This window comes from Clytia hemisphaerica, unplaced genomic scaffold (genome assembly GCF_902728285.1).
Source record: "Clytia hemisphaerica strain Z4C2 unplaced genomic scaffold, Clytia hemisphaerica genome assembly, whole genome shotgun sequence".
Taxonomy (NCBI): domain Eukaryota; kingdom Metazoa; phylum Cnidaria; class Hydrozoa; order Leptothecata; family Clytiidae; genus Clytia; species Clytia hemisphaerica.
In genome coordinates, this window is record NW_027103425.1 from 650,392 (window position 1) to 669,836 (window position 19,445).

A 19,445-nucleotide genomic window follows, 5' to 3' on the forward strand; every position below is an offset into this window, starting at 1 on the left:
ACATTCCCCTCGATACCCCTTTTCCGTTCCATTATTTCGAGCCCTGATTTATTTTCGTTGGCTTGTGGACCACTGTCTCTTTCCATATACACCGCTTTATCTTTCACTTAACACCTCCATACTCCATGGTCTATATCACTCCATGTACACCCCTCTATCGATCCTTGTACACCCCTGTCTCTTTCCCTAGGTCCTGGTTAGAAAACGGGGTTTTGATGTTCTGACATCGGCCGCAATTACACCCATGTTTTTCTTGTTCGTAAATTACAGGTTTAGCTATTGGCGCAGTCTTCATTAATTTCTTTGTGTGAAAAATAGAAAGCCTGATTTTTACTAGCCCGAAAACTGGGTGTTTCGTAGCTCAATGGAAGTAAGGATTTGCAAATACTTTATCGGGGAAAAAAATGTCGGAGTTTTATTTAGTCGGGTTTTTTTTTTTCGTCGGGGAAAAATTTCGTCACCTAGAGGCATTTTCGTCACTTTCCCCCGACCAAAATTTCAAATTCGTCACTTTTCCCGACGAAATTTACAATTTAGTCACTTTCACCCAGCTAAACTATCCAAAAGAAATGGTTTCCTTCACTACAGTATATGGCCACCAAAACGGAGACGGCCCCCAAAACGGAGGTTTTCATTAAAATGAAGATTCTGACTTGCAGATTTATCAGAATTAAACGATTTTTGTTTATTTTGAAAGAATGATGGTTATACTTAAAAATGAGCATGTTTTTGCTGGTTTGAGACGGATTCAAAATAACATATTTGCGTCTAAAGGAAATATTTTAACACCAAAATTAGATAAAAATTAACTCACTCTAGCTCCTTGGATATTGAAAATAAGTTATTAAAACGGGGTATAGGAAACTTTCTACACCTAATGCCGTTCAGAAAATGCAAATACATCTGTGACTTTAGAGGCTGGGTAAAAGATATAGCATCTTGAAGGTCAACCAGTATTTTGGAGCCCTAGAATCAGCATTGACAAAACCGAAAATTCTAAATATGAGAAAAAGCAAAAAATCTTGGAATTCTATTCCTATCACCTTGAGTTAATAGTTTATAACAAAAAATTGACATTTTATATAAAAATTTTCGCTGAATCAGCAAAAACGGCAAATTCTGTCATTTTTTTGCAAAATATAGGAGAAAAATATCTTTAAAGCTTAATATTTTCAGTTTCAGTTAAGCTTTTTTTCTAAAATTTTCACAGCTTATTCCATACATGAATGGAACTATTTTCAAAAGAGATTTGTTTTCAAAAACTTGATTAAGACGTTGTTAAATCAAAATTGTAATTTTGAAAATTTCTAAATTTTCAGTTTGGACTTTGCAATATCGAAAATCTTGAAATATTTCATAAAAATCATAAATTTTACATCCATCGGGTCGTAAATTTAAGGGAAAACACAATTATGTTCATAGTTTTTCCCCCTATTACCACCGGGCTTAATAATTTGATTTTAACTACACCTCCGTTTTGGGGGCCCCAAACCTGCATTTTGACAACCAGGGGTATACTGTAAAAATTTTATCAAATAAATTTATGCCCAAAACCCTCTAAATCACATCTCAAAACTATGGTCAAAATTTTGTATTTATATCTTAAAGATATCTCGAGAAATCACTAAAATTTCAAACCTCCGTTTTGGGGGCCATTAGAAAAAAGCTACCTATCTTTAAGCGATTGAAAAATATTGTTGAAATTTAAAATTTTGAAAAAGAACTTCCAGGAAATAAAGTAGAGATGTTAAAGGTTTTCATGCAGCAAAAATTTTTGTAAAAATCTCTTTTCCCCTAGATTTGAGAGAAATTTCAAATTTGATCGCCGTTATGGGGGCCACATACTGTAGCTCGAAAAAAGATCTGGTAATTCGGCGTTTAAAGCACTAATTTCGGTTAATAAAGGTGTAAAAAATTTAGATTTTAATTTTGGTTGGTGTTTAAGAAATTAGGTAAAAGTTTTGGTCGGGGATAGAAAAATCGGGTAAAAGTTTTGGTCGGGTGATAGAATATTGGGGAAAAAATTCGTTGGGGGGAAATTTCGTCACCTGCTCAAAATTTTCGTCACTTTCCCCCGACATTTTTTTCCCCGATAAGGTAGGATTAAATGTACACGAATGTCGTCAGACACGTAATAATGTACAACAAATTTTCTTGATGAGTAAATGATAGTATTTTATTTACCTTTCGGACTTGCAATCCCACGTTTTCTAATCTTCCAATATCCTTTAATCTGGAGTCCGTGAGTTGCAATACGAGAAACTATGGACGTATATGACATCTGCTCCATGCAAAAATTAAGGACTGTGAATAAAAACTCCAAGTTTTTATGTCTTCCTCCTCAGAAAAACACTCATTCTTTACCCGAACATTTTTCATTTACACCCATTCGAATTGACAAGATAATGTGAAATAAGGTATATTCCCTTTACGAATTAAAAACCAAACAATTATAATCTCGAATTCAATTTATTGTATATTCCCTTTAAAGGTTTTGAACTTTCTGGGTGAGGTTTTCGCGGGTAGAATTTGACTCCACTATTAACTTTTGAAATTCTTGCAGTACATTTCAAGATCTAAACGAAATATTGACGGCAATTCTATGCAATAGTCTTTCTTTTGTGCAATTTGCGCAGAGATGAAACCGCTGACTTTTACAAACCCTGCAGCAAGCTATAACCAGCATCTTTAATCGGAGTTTTGAAAATACTATCCGCAAAAAAGCCGTCAAACAGTGCTAAAATCATCACAAGTATCAAAGGAAAAGTAGATCTAGCACTCTCGATGCATTTACACTGCTATTGGTTAGTGCTACAATAAGTGTACCACTTGGCTTTGTTTGTTTCAGTGGATGAAACTCGCCAAAGAACAAAATGAGACTCATTCGAAGAGAAATAACCATTAGGCGATTGCGAGTTCTGATCCAAATCAAACCATAGACATCATATTCCTTTACACACTAGATAGGGCTAACTACTCACCGATTTCCCGTGGAAGTGTTTCCACATTATGATCGACTAGTTCCCATGTTATTTTCTGTTTTCTACTAGATTTTTGAACGTTTGAATTTCAAATTATTCGAGGCTATAGGCCATTTCACAGTCGCAAAGCGTAATGGGTAATCAGGACCACTGCGCGCTAATGACGACTTCTATTGGTCCAAAATTTTGAAAAAATTTGAAGATTTTTGCGTCTAACCAACAGGAAACCGTTATCGGGGCGCAATCAGTCCTGATTAACCATGATCCATTTCGACTGTGAAATGGCCTATTGACAACCAGATTAGAATTACAAGATGGTAGACTAATCCACTGTTAAACATAACACGTTTTCTTTTAAATGAAAAGCCAGATCCAGTCAAGAAGCTAGAGATCAGTGATTAAAATCGTCTAAAAAATTTCACCTTTGCTTCGTTTTCAGCTGAAGAAAGATTATTTGGAGGGCGTTGGTGACACTCTTGATCTTGTGGTGATTGGTGGTTTCCATGGTAGCGGTAAACGAACTGGCAAATATGGCGGATTTTTGTTAGCTTGTTATGATGAAGAGAATGAAGAATATCAATCAATTTGTAAGGTGAGGAAAGATTTTCACTGTTTCCCTACTATTCGATATGCTCCATTATTCGATGAAAATCCAATTCCCCTTGAAAATTGAATTAGAGAGCGTGAACTGTATTATAAAGAATACAGACACATCGTAAAAATTCCACGAAATATCGTAAACGTTCATTCGCCCATTTGTGGTGGAGGTCTGAGTTCGATTGTCAATATTGTGCTACGGTTAATTTGGGAAATGAACGTCCATTCATCTAGGTCAACACATATTGGGTACGATAGCTCATGATAAAAGATATTCATTATTTCGTTTCCAGGCTGGTACCGGTTTTTCAGATGACGATTTAGCGAAACACAACGAGTTCTTTAAACCACACATCATTGAGAAACCGAAAGCTTATTACCGGTTTGGTGAAAGCGTCAGACCAGATCATTGGTTCGATGCTGTCCAGGTAAATCCTTTTTTTGGTTATTTAGGATATGTACCTCTGCAATGTCTTCTAACATTGCGTCATTTTCACAACACCTGATTGGTTGGTATAGTTGCCTCTTTCTAATTCGATCTTCATGGGACCAAAAATTTTCTTTGAACAAGAAAAAGATTCGAATTACAGAGAGTAATTTTCCAGCTGTAGGGCCCAATATCTAGTTAGAATTACAGAGAGATTCGAATAACAGAGGCTCGAATTAGAGTGAGTTGACTGTAGTAGCTTAAAGGTTTTGTTTTTAAAGAAGAGTGATATCGTTTGCTTACTCATCAATTATAATTCACAATTTTTTTCACATTGGATTGACACGGAATGTGGAGCAAGATTGGTCAGAAAGAGGAAAAGAAAAACATTTTTTTGCTTATATCAGCATAATATAACAATAGAAAGACACTGTCCTGATATGAAATCTGTGCCTGATATGAAACGGGAACCCTTATGTCAAAATAAAACCTTTAATAGAACAAATTTTGAGAAAAGGTTTATCAATCCAGCCTGTGACTAACCTGCAACAATTAAAATCATCTCAGATTCCTTATGACATGTTGAAATGCTTATCTTTTATAAGCGGAACAAGAACTCGAATCTCTTACCTAGAGCCACTTGCACCACAGTTGCTTTAACTGATGGACGTGATACAATCGTTTCGTGAGCAAAATATTAGAATCTAAAAAAAAAAACGAACTGAAAGACTGGGTTTGAGTTTGCCAGAATTTTAGAATTGAGACAAGACTGATTTTGATGAATTTCATGTATTATTTGAAATGACCTAAGATTTTTAAGTTCTATTGTTTTTCACATCTTTTAGGTTTGGGAAGTGCGAGCAGCCGATTTATCAATTTCACCCGTCCACAAAGCATCAGTCGGAATTGTAAGTCTAGCTTATAACCTTTCTTGTTGGATTTGTTGGACTTAGTGATGTAAAATACAGACCTGGCTAACCTGCCTCGGTGTCGATTTGTTGAAGGCCTAGCCTGTCCCATCCTTACCACGGGCAATTTAAGCTTTATTGAAAAATCTTGCCGTGTGTTGCGAAAAAAAGTTTGTTAAAGCAACGGATTAGAATAGGTGGATTAACTTCTCTCGTTGCTCCCAAGAGAGATCCATTGTCTTCTCATTGTTACAAGAAAAATCTGTAAATGACTCTGCGCACTCCTCGTTTAGTTTTTTCATTGTTTTTATAAGAACAATTTTCCAATTTATACAGTTTCGAAAACGAATTTGTCCTATGATTCGATCAATTTTGATGATTTTGCAAATATTTTAAATCCTGCACTTAAGTTTTAGCATCAACAAACGCTAGACCAGTTTTAATGTAAATTTTTAATCTTTTGTCAATGGCAATCTTCAGATAAGTGAAAATTAACGTATGGTCTATAACTAAGAAACTATCGATGGGTCACGAATGGGTTGCATACTGGTGAAAGAAGACTGTATTTAGAATTAGGAAAATAAATTTGGCTAATTTCTGCATTGGATAGAAAGGGCTAAAAAAGTGCATTTTCTTATTTAAAATGTACCACGTGATACGTAATGACCAATGAAAATGTTGAAAGTAATGATTTTTTACAACTTTTTTACAACTTATCAAGTTTTAATTGCTAGCAAACTCGTAAAAAAGTTTGATAACCTAACGAGGAGTGTTTTCTATGAGTTCTTAATCCACCTATTCTAATCCGTTGGTTAAAGGTTGCTTGCTTGTTTTTCACCAGCAATTTTTCTGAAGCCCCTCAATTGTTAGGCCAGAATTAGAAAGATGTGGCGTTTCTGTTCATGAATAAATCGAACGTACTGCAAACTTGGTAATATTCTTTCGATTTTGATATTTATAAAACTGTACGTTTAAAACTAGGCCTGCATTTTAGAAGTTTATGATTTGTTGGAATGAAAAACATGAAAGCTAATCTTCTCTAACTCTTCAGTTTCTCAACAAAAAAAGGAATAGACAGAGAAGTTTTATGGTTGACTTTCATTGGCTATGAATTTTCCGAGTCTGTTTGTCATCTGAAGCCTTTGGTGAATTTTTCACACTACTCATTTAAAGATGGCAGAACGAGATAGATTATATCGATGATTCATTTTTTGACTCACCGGTGTTCATGGTGGCCAATGCCTCTGGGAAACTGGTTTTTAAAATATTGTGGCTAAGAAAATACCCAAGACTGTTTGCGCTCTTGTTTCAAAATTGAAAGCGATTCTTTTTGGAGTTCAATATCAAATGTGTAAATGTCGTTTGAAATAATTATTTGAAAATGGGGATCGCAATGATTCTTCTCCGGAAGAGTGATAAAATATATTTCAAACTTATGAAAAAAACTGAGAATAATTCATTTGTGAATTACGTGAATTTTGAGTAATGTTCAAGCTCTATTAATTCTTTTAGCTAGTAATTCAAAGAAATAATTTTGTGACGGAATCTTGTCGGATTTTTTAAACCAATTTTGAAATACAGGCGGCAACGAAGCTCGCTTCAAAGAAAGAATATAAGATAGACGTCCAGTCGTTGATATGTTCTGATGGAAGAGCTGATAGCAAATGAATTTTATGGTGGAACTACTAGTTCTGGTGATCCTAATGGAAGAGCTGATATGAACTGAATTTTATGGTGGAGCTAATAGCTCTGGTGATCCTAATGGAAGAGCTGACATGAACTGAATTTTATGGTGGATCTTATAGCTCTGGTGATCCTGATGGAAGAGCTGATAGCAAGTGAATTTTATGTTTGAGCTACTAGTTCTGGTAATTCTGATGGAAGAGCTGATAGCAACTGAATTTTATGTTGGAGCTAATAGTTCTGGTGATTCTGATGGAAGAGCTGATAGCAACTGAATTTTATGGTGGAGCTTATAGCTCTGGTGATCCTGATGGAAGAGCTGATAGCAAATGAATTTTATGGTGGAGCTACTAGTTCTGGTGATTCTGATGGAAGAGCTGATAGCAACTGAATTTTATGGTGGAGCTTATACCTCTGGTGATCCTGATGGAAGAGCTGATAGCAAATGAATTTTATGGCGGAGCTTATAGCTCTGGTGATTCTGATGGAAGAGCTGATAGCAACTGAATTTTATGGTGGAGCTTATAGCTCTGGTGATCCTGATGGAAGAGCTGATAGCAAGTGAATTTTATGGTGGAGCTTATAGCTCTGGTGATTCTGATGGAAGAGCTGATAGCAACTGAATTTTATGGTGGAGCTTATAGCTCTGGTGATCCTGATGGAAGAGCTGATAGCAAATGAATTTTATGGTGGAGCTACTAGTTCTGGTGATTCTGATGGAAGAGCTGATAGCAACTGAATTTTATGGTGGAACTACTAGTTCTGGTGATCCTAATGGAAGAGCTGATATGAACTGAATTTTATGGTGGAGCTAATAGCTCTGGTGATCCTAATGGAAGAGCTGACATGAACTGAATTTTATGGTGGATCTTATAGCTCTGGTGATCCTGATGGAAGAGCTGATAGCAAGTGAATTTTATGTTTGAGCTACTAGTTCTGGTAATTCTGATGGAAGAGCTGATAGCAACTGAATTTTATGGTGGAGCTTATAGCTCTGGTGATTCTGATGGAAGAGCTGATAGCAACTGAATTTTATGGTGGAGCTTATAGCTCTGGTGATCCTGATGGAAGAGCTGATAGCAAGTGAATTTTATGGTGGAGCTTATAGCTCTGGTGATTCTGATGGAAGAGCTGATAGCAACTGAATTTTATGGTGGAGCTTATAGCTCTGGTGATCCTGATGGAAGAGCTGATAGCAACTGAATTTTATGGTGGAGCTAATAGTTCTGGTGATTCTGATGGAAGAGCTGATAGCAAGTGAATTTATGGTGGAGCTAATAGCTCTGGTGATCCTGATGGAAGAGCTGATAGCAAATGAATATTATGGTGGAGCTACTAGTTCTGGTGATCCTGATGGAAGAGCTGATAGCAACTGAATTTTATGGTGGAGCTAATAGTTCTGGTGATTCTGATGGAAGAGCTGATAGCAAGTGAATTTTATGGTGGAGCTAATAGCTCTGGTGATCCTGATGGAAGAGCTGATAGCAAATGAATTTTATGGTGGAGCTACTAGTTCTGGTGATCCTGATGGAAGAGCTGATAGCAACTGAATTTTATGGTGGAGCTAATAGTTCTGGTGATTCTGATGGAAGAGCTGATAGCAAGTGAATTTTATGGTGGAGCTACTAGCTCTGGTGATCCTGATGGAAGAGCTGATAGCAACTGAATTTTATGTTTGAGCTACTAGTTCTGGTGATCCTGATGGAAGAGCTGATAGCAAATGAATTTTATGGTGGAGCTACTAGTTCTGGTGATCCTGATGGAAGAGCTGATAGCAACTGAATTTTATGGTGGAGCTAATAGTTCTGGTGATTCTGATGGAAGAGCTGATAGCAAGTGAATTTTATGGTGGAGCTAATAGCTCTGGTGATCCTGATGGAAGAGCTGATAGCAAATGAATTTTATGGTGGAGCTACTAGTTCTGGTGATCCTGATGGAAGAGCTGATAGCAACTGAATTTTATGGTGGAGCTACTAGTTCTGGTGATTCTGATGGAAGAGCTGATAGCAGCTGAATTTTATGGTGGAGCTACTAGCTCTGGTGACTCTGATGGAAGAGCTGATAGCAACTGAATTTTATGGTGGAGCTACTAAATCTGGTGATTCTGATGGAAGAGCTGATAGCAACTGAATTTTATGGTGGAGCTACTAGCTCTGGTGATTCTGATGGAAGAGCTGATAGCAACTGAATTTTATGGTGGAGCTAATAGCTCTGGTGATCCTGATGGAAGAGCTGATAGCAACTGAATTTTATGGTGGAGCTTATAGCTCTGGTGATTCTGATGGAAGAGCTGATAGCAAATGAATTTTATGTTTGAGCTACTAGTTCTGGTGATCCTGATGGAAGAGCTGATAGCAACTGAATTTTATGGTGGAGCTAATAGTTCTGGTGATTCTGATGGAAGAGCTGATAGCAAGTGAATTTTATGGTGGAGCTAATAGCTCTGGTGATCCTGATGGAAGAGCTGATAGCAACTGAATTTTATGGTGGAGCTACTAGTTCTGGTGATTCTGATGGAAGAGCTGATAGCAACTGAATTTTATGGTGGAGCTAATAGCTCTGGTGATCCTGATGGAAGAGCTGATAGTAACTGAATTTTATGTTTGAGCTACTAGTTCTGGTGATTCTGATGGAAGAGCTGATAGCAACTGAATTTTATGGTGGAGCTAATAGCTCTGGTGATCCTGATGGAAGTGCTGATAGCAACTGAATTTTATGGTGGAGCTTATAGCTCTGGTGATCCTGATGGAAGAGCTGATAGCAACTGAATTTTATGGTGGAGATACTAGCTCTGGTGATTCTGATGGAAGAGCTGATAGCAACTGAATTTTATGGTGGAGCTACTAGCTCTGGTGATCCTGATGGAAGAGCTGATAGCAAATGAATTTTATGGTGGAGCTATAAGCTCTGGTGATTCAGGGGGGGGGTCGGTACTAAAATCTTAGCAAATGAATATGTTGATGTAATTGATAGCAAATATTACTAATGATTTAAATAACGTTTTTTTCATCTGTTAATAAAATTAAGAAACTATAAAGTTGAAAGTTCTAGTGGTAATTGGGCTGGTAATTGTGGCTGTTGGGCTCGATGATTTCTTTTGGTCGAAGATTCTCGTTGTATTCTGATGACGGAGTTGGTGCTATGGTGCCCTGAAATATAAACTTTTACTTTTGGCATGCTAGAATCGATTGTTATATTATTTATCCAATGAAATAGTTGAAAGATCTTGTAATTCAAACTGGTGGATCTTATTGACTGGATCTTTTACGTTTCAGGTTGATCCAGTGAAAGGAATTTCACTCCGATTTCCCCGATTTTTACGAATTCGGGATGACAAAAAACCGGAAGAAGCTACGTCAGCCCAACAGGTTGGAATTTATGAATTCTTTAATTTCTCCATCTCCATTTTTGTACGAACATCCAAAATTTTTGAAGACTTCGGATGTTCTTAACTTTTTGAGATTTAAGCCAAAAATGTTCTTTAAATGTTTCTAATTTTACCATTTTGTGAGTATTTATGTGCAATTTCCTAAGAAATTAGTTGTCTTAAAGCCCAACATTTTTGCCATCGATGTTCTTATGTAGTTTGTTCTTATATAAGAAAACGTGTATTTTTTTATGGTATGACTTTGTCGGCATAGTGGCGCGCCTTCTTCTAATATTATTTTTTATAACAAATAATTATAAAATTATAATTTCTTTGTTTAATTCGCATAAATCATTACCAAAAATCTTTTTCTTCCTTTCTAGGTTGCTCAATTTTACAACAGTCAAGAACAAATCAAGAACCAAACCTCTGATAATAAAGTCAATGAAGAAGATTTTTACTGAAGAAAATAAAAACTTAGCGGACTTTGGTTTGGAGAGAGGTCGTCTAAAAACCAAAGAAACTTTGCATAGTAAGAGGAACCCACAACGGCGAGGAATCGATTTTGAAAATTGGGCATCGCTATGGAGCTTTGCTAGAGCCTTGGCTAGAGCAAACTATAAATTTTCCAAAATTTGATGTTAATGTCCAAATTGGATATTGGTACATCCGTCCATTTCAATGAGGGTGGAATCGACCACCAGTCTACCTAGCTACGATAACCCGGCAAGACGTTTCAATAACATTAGCTTTGTATTCTTGTAATTTTATCAAAAGCTTTCCAAGATTTCCGAAAGGTTTTACTCTAAGATAATCCACAACAGGACTTCCTCATATTTTTGAGGTTTTTTTAAACTTTCGTCCCACATGTAATGCTGTAGAACTTTTTAATTACTTTTCACCATGTTATGACCGCATTATATTGACTCAATTATGATAATTAAAGACGACAGCAGGGAGGTCATCATCTTTCTTGTTTTTATAAACCTTTTCATAAATTACGTCACGAACATCACTTGCCTCGTTTTGAAATTATTACCATGGTGGTTAACTCCCAGCGGATTTTATTACAACTACTTTCTATTCATAAAAAAATCATCTATTTCTCAAGGGATATAATCACTATGGCAATTGTTTGAATACGAGGCAAGTGATGTTCGTGACGTAATTTATGAAAAGATCTATTGAAACCGTAAAATTGGGATTTACACCTACTATATTCGTTCTTTGAATAATCTTTTTTGGGAATTCTATTGCATAATTGCCAGCCGGGTGACTTTAAAACCCTAAATGGATCTTTAACCTTCACCTTTCCCAAGCAAGAGAAAGTGAAGCTTTAAGATTTGTTTCGCATTTATTTAGAAGGACGAATTCAGTTTTTGCGCGACATCTGGCAATATGTTTTACTTTCACTTTGACGTTTGTAAGTGCCTTCATTTCTTATCCAATATTTTCAACTTAAGTCTTTTCGGGGCTTTAAACTCGAGACTTTATTGCAATACTGCTAGCTGGGTAGTTTAGTGGTACATAGCATCTGATGTAAATAGATCCATACAGTATCTTATTAATTTTTTTTCTCAGTTTTTTAGAATATTATAAGAAGATAAAATCTGATAAAATCTGTAAGAAATTATAACATAAAATTTATAGAATTTTAGTCTGTTCATTCGCTCTACTTAATTTTCTTCATGCGTCAAAATCAGTCATTCGACATACAGGTTTTTCTTATAAGAACATCCAAGATTCTTAAAGAATTTTTTGACTATTTTTGTGCCCAGAGTCCATAAAGACTTAGCCTGGGAATCCAAGCTGATATTTTATTCACGAGAAAACAAAAAAATCCCTTACCAAAATTTTCCTCACATTTCCTCATATTTTCTTTCGCTTAACAAAAGTCTACGGCATTAACTTAGTAGCAATAACGGGGTTTCTCGATTTTATAAAAGAGACCCTTGGATTCACAGGCCAATGAAGACTTAAATGTTCTTAACTTGTGCTTGATATTTTGACCATCGAAAACTTATGTTCTTATTTAGTTTGTTCTTACAAAAAATGTACATCGTTCTTTCCCGCGTCAAAAGCGTGAGAAAATAATTGATCGTCTTCATGGGGTATTTTGAAATTATTCGTAAAAAGAGCAAATTTTCTTTTGTTGCATTGTGAGAAAGAAATGTAATGGAATTTGATCTTTATATACATCTTTAATTCCTTTTGTTATACATTTTGTTCTTGACATCTGCCTTTTCAACACTCAACTCCTTTTCTGAATAAGCATGCCCTTTGCCTTCAAGTCTCGTAGGATGGTCGACAAAAATAGCTTTTTGTACGTTTTTGTGACCTGTTTTTCTCTTTTGTGAGCACACTTTCTGTATAAACAGGCCTGGAGTTGTTTTTGTGACCTTTTAAAGTTGAGCCTGATGGCTTAGACTGTTACCTACTGTAGTCGCGCGGCTGAGGTCGAAAAAAGTGGCTAGAAAATGATTTTCGTGATACACCTCTTAGAAGTAACTTTTTTTGGTGGAAACTCGCGAATTAGTATATGTAGATTCCAAAATCAAAAAGTTTCCACGATATTATCGTGCAAGTAACGACTAATTGGCGTTTTTTTGCGTTTCCAGGCAAAATTGCAAGGCCTGGAAATTCATGATTTTTGGGGGGTCTTCAAATTAAAATAAAACCTGTATCACATGATAGAGCTCTTCAAACTGAGCAAGAAAGTGTATTACACCAAAGTCCCAACTTCTCTAGATCAAAAGTTATGGGCCTATTTGTGGTCAAAAAGGTGTTTAATTTTGCATAAATTAATGCAGATTGTGGGGAAATTCCCTGTTTTCCATCAGTTTTTCACCACAAATAGGCCAATAAATTTTGATCTAGAGAAGTTGAGACTTTGATGTAATACACTTTCTTGCTCAGTTTGAAGAGCTCTATCATGTGATATAGGTTTTTTTTTAATTTGAAGACCCCCCAAAAATCATGAATTTCCAGGCCTTGCAATTTTGCCTGGAAATGCAAAAAATCGCCAATTACTCGTTACTTGCACGATAATATCGTGGAAACTTTTTTGATTTGTAATCTACACATACTAATTCGCGAGTTTCCGTTGTTTTTTTTGGAATCTAAAAGATGTATCACGAAATGAAACGTTTTTCGACCTCAGCTGCACGACTACTGTATAGCATTACTGTATGATCATGATGTGTCATATTTTGTAATGAATAGAAGTCTGAACCAGTAAGGTATGTATTTTTATGTGACATCACCATGTATGAAACATTTTAATTACGCCATTATAATTGCGCAATAAAAAGAAGATTAAAAGTAGTTGAATTTGCAACATAGTAGCAATTGAGTTCTTACATACATTTATTGTTTACAAATGTTCAAGATTATCACAGGCTTAAAAGATTTAGACTTAGGCTTTTCATAAGAACCCAAATTTATTTTTTTTTATTCGAAAACCTTGCTCGCCTGTGCGGCTTTTAGCAGATTCTATTTTGCGGTCATTTTCTGATTTTCTGAATATTTTTTTGTGAATTTTGCAAATATTTGCGAAATCTAAAACGCTCGAAATAATTTTTTGGAATTTCATGTGCAACAAAGTTTGTTTTCAATGATCTAAGAAACTCATAAAACGCATTAAAACAATACAAATATACACACATCTATTGATAAAACGATTTGAACAAGCTAAACGTACACTCTTTTGTTTAATTGGCATGACTGTTTCCAGCGTTTAGTCGGTCTAGCATGCAGTTTTTATTACTCTAAAGTAAATAAACTAAACCATTTGTTTAAGAATTTTAGTTTACTGTTCGCTCAATTAGTTCTGCTCGTTGAATCGTTTTTACTGACCGCAAGTGACATCAGAAGTATTTCTCTCACAAAATCTGAGATAACAATAAGTCGCTTCCGAATAGCCAATCAGATTAGCGGCTTTCTGATTTTTTTTCTAAAATAACGTGTTTTGATTGGCTGATCGCATTTTGTAAAGAGTGTTCTTTTTTATCACGTTAGCAGCGCTATACATAACATATCAACAAAAAAGTCGACCACGTTGGTTTGTAGTGAGAGACTTTCATCAGAATAAACTAGACACATGAAAACAAACCAGTGCAAGATTTTTGAAAACAAAATGGATATTGAAATACAAGTTGCTGTTCAGTTTTTGGTATCATTTCTCGACGAGAAAATTAGCTCCGAAGAAGTTGAGAGCTTTAGGAAAGAACTCAGAAGTTTGCTTTCTAAAAAGTTTGAAGGTCATTGGTACCCAGAGAAGCCTGCAAAAGGCAGTGCCTACAGATGCCTTTCCATCGAAGAAAACATTGATACAGTTATTGTAAAAGCTGCTGAAAAAGTCAAAATTGATATTGAAATGATCACAAGCAACCTTCCCAAGAAACTTGATTTATGGATTGACCCAAGTGAAGTCTCCTATCGTATTGGTAAGAATTCTTAATTCTAGAAGTTGAACGCAATTCTTTGCTATTATGCATGGTTTGAACAGAACATAATTTGTCCTCAGTTTTATTTTTTTTGCTTTGAAAGATGATGAAAATTAGTTTTTCAGATTTTTTCTTTATCCATGTGGTTCAGTGATAATTAAAATGGATTTCAAACTCATTAAGGGAAATTAATTAATGATTTTTTTTACCCTTTAATTTTACTATCCAACTTCCTAACACCTGGTGATACTATGGTCTCAGTTTTAGGCCTTAGACTTTTTTCTTCATGCCAGAACTGTTGAGAAAAAAATCTTAGATTCACTACTTCCTATTGCTGTGTTATTGTAATAATAAACACATCTAGTATTATCTTTATTATATCATGTACACTGTAAAATGAGTGTCAAGGTCAAAATCCATTGTTGTTGACATATAAGCAAACATTTTGATTGTCAATTTATGAGATGTTTCTTTGTCAATTGACTTTTCCCTGCTGTTAAAAACTCATTGAATCTACTGAAGTGTTAATTTTCCTGCTCACCTTTTGACAGTCACAAATTAGCTTTGTAAACAAAAACAACTTTAAGTGTATGTTTTCATGTGGTGACTTTGTAATGATGTATGAAATGCCGCTTTTCAACCCCTGAGACTTTTTTTCTCCTCTGCGAATAATGGCACAGGAAATGATGTCATTTCTTTTAGTCCACAGATTTATTGAACAAAAGTAACTTTGATCATGACACCATTTTCAGCTCAAAAAATTCTCTTTAATAAGTGTGTATCACTATAGTCGTTTGGGATAATGCAATGTTCTTTTTAATTACAAATTATTGATTATAAATTTCCAAAACACAAAAAACTCTTGGGTGATTGTGTGAAATCAAGTGTGTATTACTTATAGGTAATGAATCAACAGATCCTGCACTAATGTACTTCCCAGTTTTTTCAAAGGTAACGAACAGATAGTGCAGTTGGGAGAGCAATCGCCCGGCAAGCAAGAGGTTGTGGGTTCAATTCCCACTCGATTCGTTACCTTTGAGAAAACTGGGAAGTACATTAGTGCAGGATCCGTTGATTCATTACCTATAAGTATTACGCACTTGATTTCACACAGTGACTGTTGATGGACTAGTTGTCCGAAATCGGGGCTCTGTTGGGCTAATGCCTCTCCCTAATGTACATAGCTTAACAGTTTTCTCAAAGTTAGCGGGTTGAACACTAGCTGTGTCTCAGTTCTTGGCTATTCCATTGATTCGTAGAATTCAAGTACCGGATGGTGAACATTGAGCACGTCGCTCCCCTCGTCTACTACGAACTAGTGTAATAGCAACGAACCGATAGAGCAGTTGGGAGAGCGATCGCCCGGCGAGCGAGAGGTTGTGGGTTCAATTCCCACTCTATTCGTTACCTTTGAGAAAAACTGGGAAGTACATTAGTGCATGATCCGTTGATTCATTATCTTGGGTGATTGTATACACAAAATGGATCCCCTATATCAAAACATATCAAATGGGATGTGTGCAGCCTAGCATTTCCCTTCTAACATGCAATTCCTCAAGACTTGGACGGTTGGCCTTCAGACATTGTATTTTGGCAGAATCCCAGACATCATAAAAACAAAACATAAAAAATAAGGCTTAAATCACTGTCACTGTCTGATTTTAAAATACTGTTTTTCCATCTCTTACATCCCGTAATATTGTACTAAAAAAGAGCTGAACCTGTCACACCATAAAAGTACAAACACTGCTCTAAATTAGAGTAAATTGCTCTTAGTGGTGAACCCATATTATTTTCTATTCAGACACCCATAGTGTCCTCCCCCCCCCCTTTATAAAGGAGATTCTGATTTTGCTACATTATTTGAGGTGTGTGGGAAAAGAATTTAACATTTGATGGGGGAATAAAGAGGGGGTAAACCATAAATTTTGGAAATTTTAATTGGGGAACTTCACTGATCTCAAGCCAATCTTTTAGAAGACCTGTTTATGCAATAAAATCAGCAAACCTTACTTGAACCAAACCAATTTTTCAATAAAACTTTATTTTTCAAGCAATTTCAAAGCAAAAAAGAGGGGGTTCGAAAAAAATTTAAATATATTGAGGGATAAAAAAGAGGAGGAATCGAGAAAATTTTGGATTTTAGTAGGGGGAACCAACCCAGGAGGAAACTACGAATACCAATTTGATTGATTACCATGGTCAGGGATTTTGGAATACATTCATTTGCCTGACAATTTTTTTCAAAATAAAATTTATGTTTTCGCAGGACTGATTTTCGCCAGCACAGAAAATTAAAGTTTTGTGATTCAACCACTTTAGTTCTAATTTCTTTTATTTTCCTTGAAGGACTTCAGGAAAAACTCATGATTATAAATCAAATGTGAGGATTATATTTAACTAGCATTAAATTTTGAAATCTAGGGAAAATCGCAAACCCACTCAAAGGTATTTACAAAATTTTTAATTTTTAAAACATTTCCCAATTTGCCAACAACATGGCTAAAAACAAATTCAGGTTGGTTAAAAAAATGCTCGGTTGAAAAGCTATCTCTTGTAATAGATGTTTTGGCAAACGCGACAGTCTTTTGAATAACTAATTACTCCACATACACATTACTTTCCCTCAGCCAATAAAAACATGATAAATTATCTTGTCTCTAGGTAACTGCTATGGAGTACTTTCAGGTACCTAATAGCCGGGGGGTTTGGAATAAGCGGGGGGTTGGACTAAATATGTCCTGGGTGGAAAACTTTTGAAAAGGAGGCTAATACAGCAGAATTCAAAAAAAAATTCCCAAAAATCAATAAGCGCGGGGGTTGGAATAAGAACGTCCTGGGTGGAAAATTAATTTGCGGGCCCCCGGCTATTAGGTACCCAAGAGTAATTAGTTATTCAAAATACCATCATGTCTGCCAAAACAACTATCAAATCTGCCTGCAAGTATGAATTTGCTAAATTTGGCAATATTTAACACGTATGTTTAGGGACAGAACTGACTCTAGAATGTATAGGAAATTTTTGAATAATTCTAATATTTGTCTCATTCATTCAGACTTGATGACTTTCAAAATACGTTTGCGTTTTAGGTGCTCATGGATTGGTGATAGTCATTTACAAAGAAGGTGACGATTTTGTAAATTCAACATCGGAATATCTTGCAAAAGTGTTGAGTCAGCTACCAACTGTAACTGAGAAACCCAAGAAAGATGCTGGTTCATCTCATGGGAACCAAGACAAATCCAAAAATAAGCATTCAATCCCGCAGCAATTGGCAAATAGTATAAACATGTCAGTCAACCAGCGACGGATGAACAACCATCTGTCACCATCTGCTAATGCCTTTGTATCACGTAAAAATGGAAACATGAATCTACCAGGTTTCCATCACAGGCAGTCAAATCCAAACCAAAATCTTAATAATCAACTGGCAACCTTAGAATACCTGAAGAAATTACAGAATTGGCCTCTTCTTGCAGCTGCTGCTACTGGTGTTAATTACGATCCACTTACGACACAACTCCTTCAAAATTATTTGGTAGTTCAAGAGCTCCAACGTTTTGAAACACAACGCTTGGCATTGCAATCTCATCTCATGAAAATTCAAAATCTTCAAAGATGGTCACGTAAATCACACAATCGTCAAAACCATTCACAAAATTCTGGTAACAGCAGTAATGGTGGGCGTAAAGGTCTTCAATGCACTGTGTGAGTGGTTACAGAAGTTTTTGTACATTGGTTCTTTGCGGTAGGTTTTTAAAATTGTTACTGGTTTGGTTTTGAGGTTTTATTTCACTTTTTACTGGCTATGTTCTACGTTACTACATGACAATGCATTGAGAATGCGGTGAAAATTTGTGTGTTAGGTTTCTGAGTAGTATATTTATGATATTCCGTTTTTAAAAGAAAAAAGAATTTTTAAATTTTTATTTTATTTAATGATAAAAAACATTCCCATACATGAAACAGTTCATTATCTTAATAGATTATGGATTATCAAAAAGCCATAATTGATAAAAAAGAAAGTACTATTTTTTGACCGCCAAGCTTATTTTGTTGTGTCGGTCGTGCTAATTTTTATAATCATATCATTTAAAATTGTTTGATTTGTCTTGGTTCATATTCGATGCTTTTACACAAATTAAATAAACTCAATGCTGTGAATTTCTGGTATCTTTTGATCAAAACTTTCTCGGTTAAATTTTTTTGAATTATTGCATGATCAATTAAAGCTACTATGTATTTGTTAAAGATCTCAATTCTCCAATAAAGTTTTAACATTTGTGTAAAGCATCAATGTTGTGTTTTAAACAACAACGGTTTTGTCGTTTATTGGCAGTTTTTCCTTCTTTTTATTTAAGATTATATTATTTAGTACTTGGAATAACGTTGCTAATTATTTTACAATTTTTTTAAGTTCCATTTTTGCTCTTCTTTGTCCTCATTTAAAAACTATACATTCATTTTTATGACCAATTATCATTTTTAATTTTTTTGTTTCCATTTTTAATTTTTCAGTGTATCCCCAAGTTTGATTAATATATTTTTGATTACTGTACTATTTTTTGTTGTTAAAAAGAAATTTGAAGTTTCCTTTTGTCATGCCATTTATTCATGACCACTTTTACTATTAAAGCTCCCTCTCGATTCACTAAGGTAATTTATACGAATTTATTTCTTCTTGATATTCAGGGAAGTTTTTGTTTTAATTCTTAATTATACTTTGGTCATTCTTTTAAATTTCATGAAGGGAGTCTAACGTGGCATTTTTTAATCATTTTTTATTTCTTTTGCTTTTATTTTTGCATTATCATTTCATCAAAGATTTAAACTGTTTTTGTATATATATTTGACCTTAAAAAACTTAGAAACTTTGTATCATAGACCCTATAGTAAAGAAAAATATTTTATCCTATTTTTCCCTTTATTGACCGAATTATATTCCTATAAATTTCTTTTTGTTTTAATTTTTGCCAAATTTATTGATGCAGTATTATTGTGAATTTATAATGATTATTGTAATATTGAGATTTTGA

The 19,445-nt window shown here is 35.1% G+C and overlaps 2 protein-coding genes across 3 annotated transcripts in view; both read left to right on the forward strand.

The window, feature by feature from the left end:
* LOC136797912 (DNA ligase 1-like) overlaps positions 1-10,910 on the forward strand; it is a 48,269-nt gene extending 37,359 nt beyond the window's left edge. For both annotated transcript variants that reach the window (XM_067054495.1, XM_067054494.1), the window contains exons 21-25: positions 3,421-3,573; positions 3,872-4,006; positions 4,851-4,913; positions 9,872-9,964; positions 10,347-10,910. In XM_067054495.1, the coding sequence (XP_066910596.1) occupies positions 3,421-3,573; positions 3,872-4,006; positions 4,851-4,913; positions 9,872-9,964; positions 10,347-10,427 (525 nt within the window). In that variant the 3' untranslated portion in view covers positions 10,428-10,910. The remainder of the gene's footprint in view (positions 1-3,420; positions 3,574-3,871; positions 4,007-4,850; positions 4,914-9,871; positions 9,965-10,346) is intronic.
* Positions 10,911-14,027: 3,117 nt separating this feature from the next.
* On the forward strand, positions 14,028-18,310 carry LOC136797921 (protein BTG3-like). The gene is made up of 2 exons (XM_067054505.1): positions 14,028-14,408; positions 17,499-18,310. Exons 1-2 carry the CDS (start codon positions 14,063-14,065, stop codon positions 18,119-18,121), a joined length of 969 nt encoding a protein of 322 aa, XP_066910606.1. The 5' UTR covers positions 14,028-14,062; the 3' UTR covers positions 18,122-18,310.
* Positions 18,311-19,445: the final 1,135 nt, after the last annotated feature.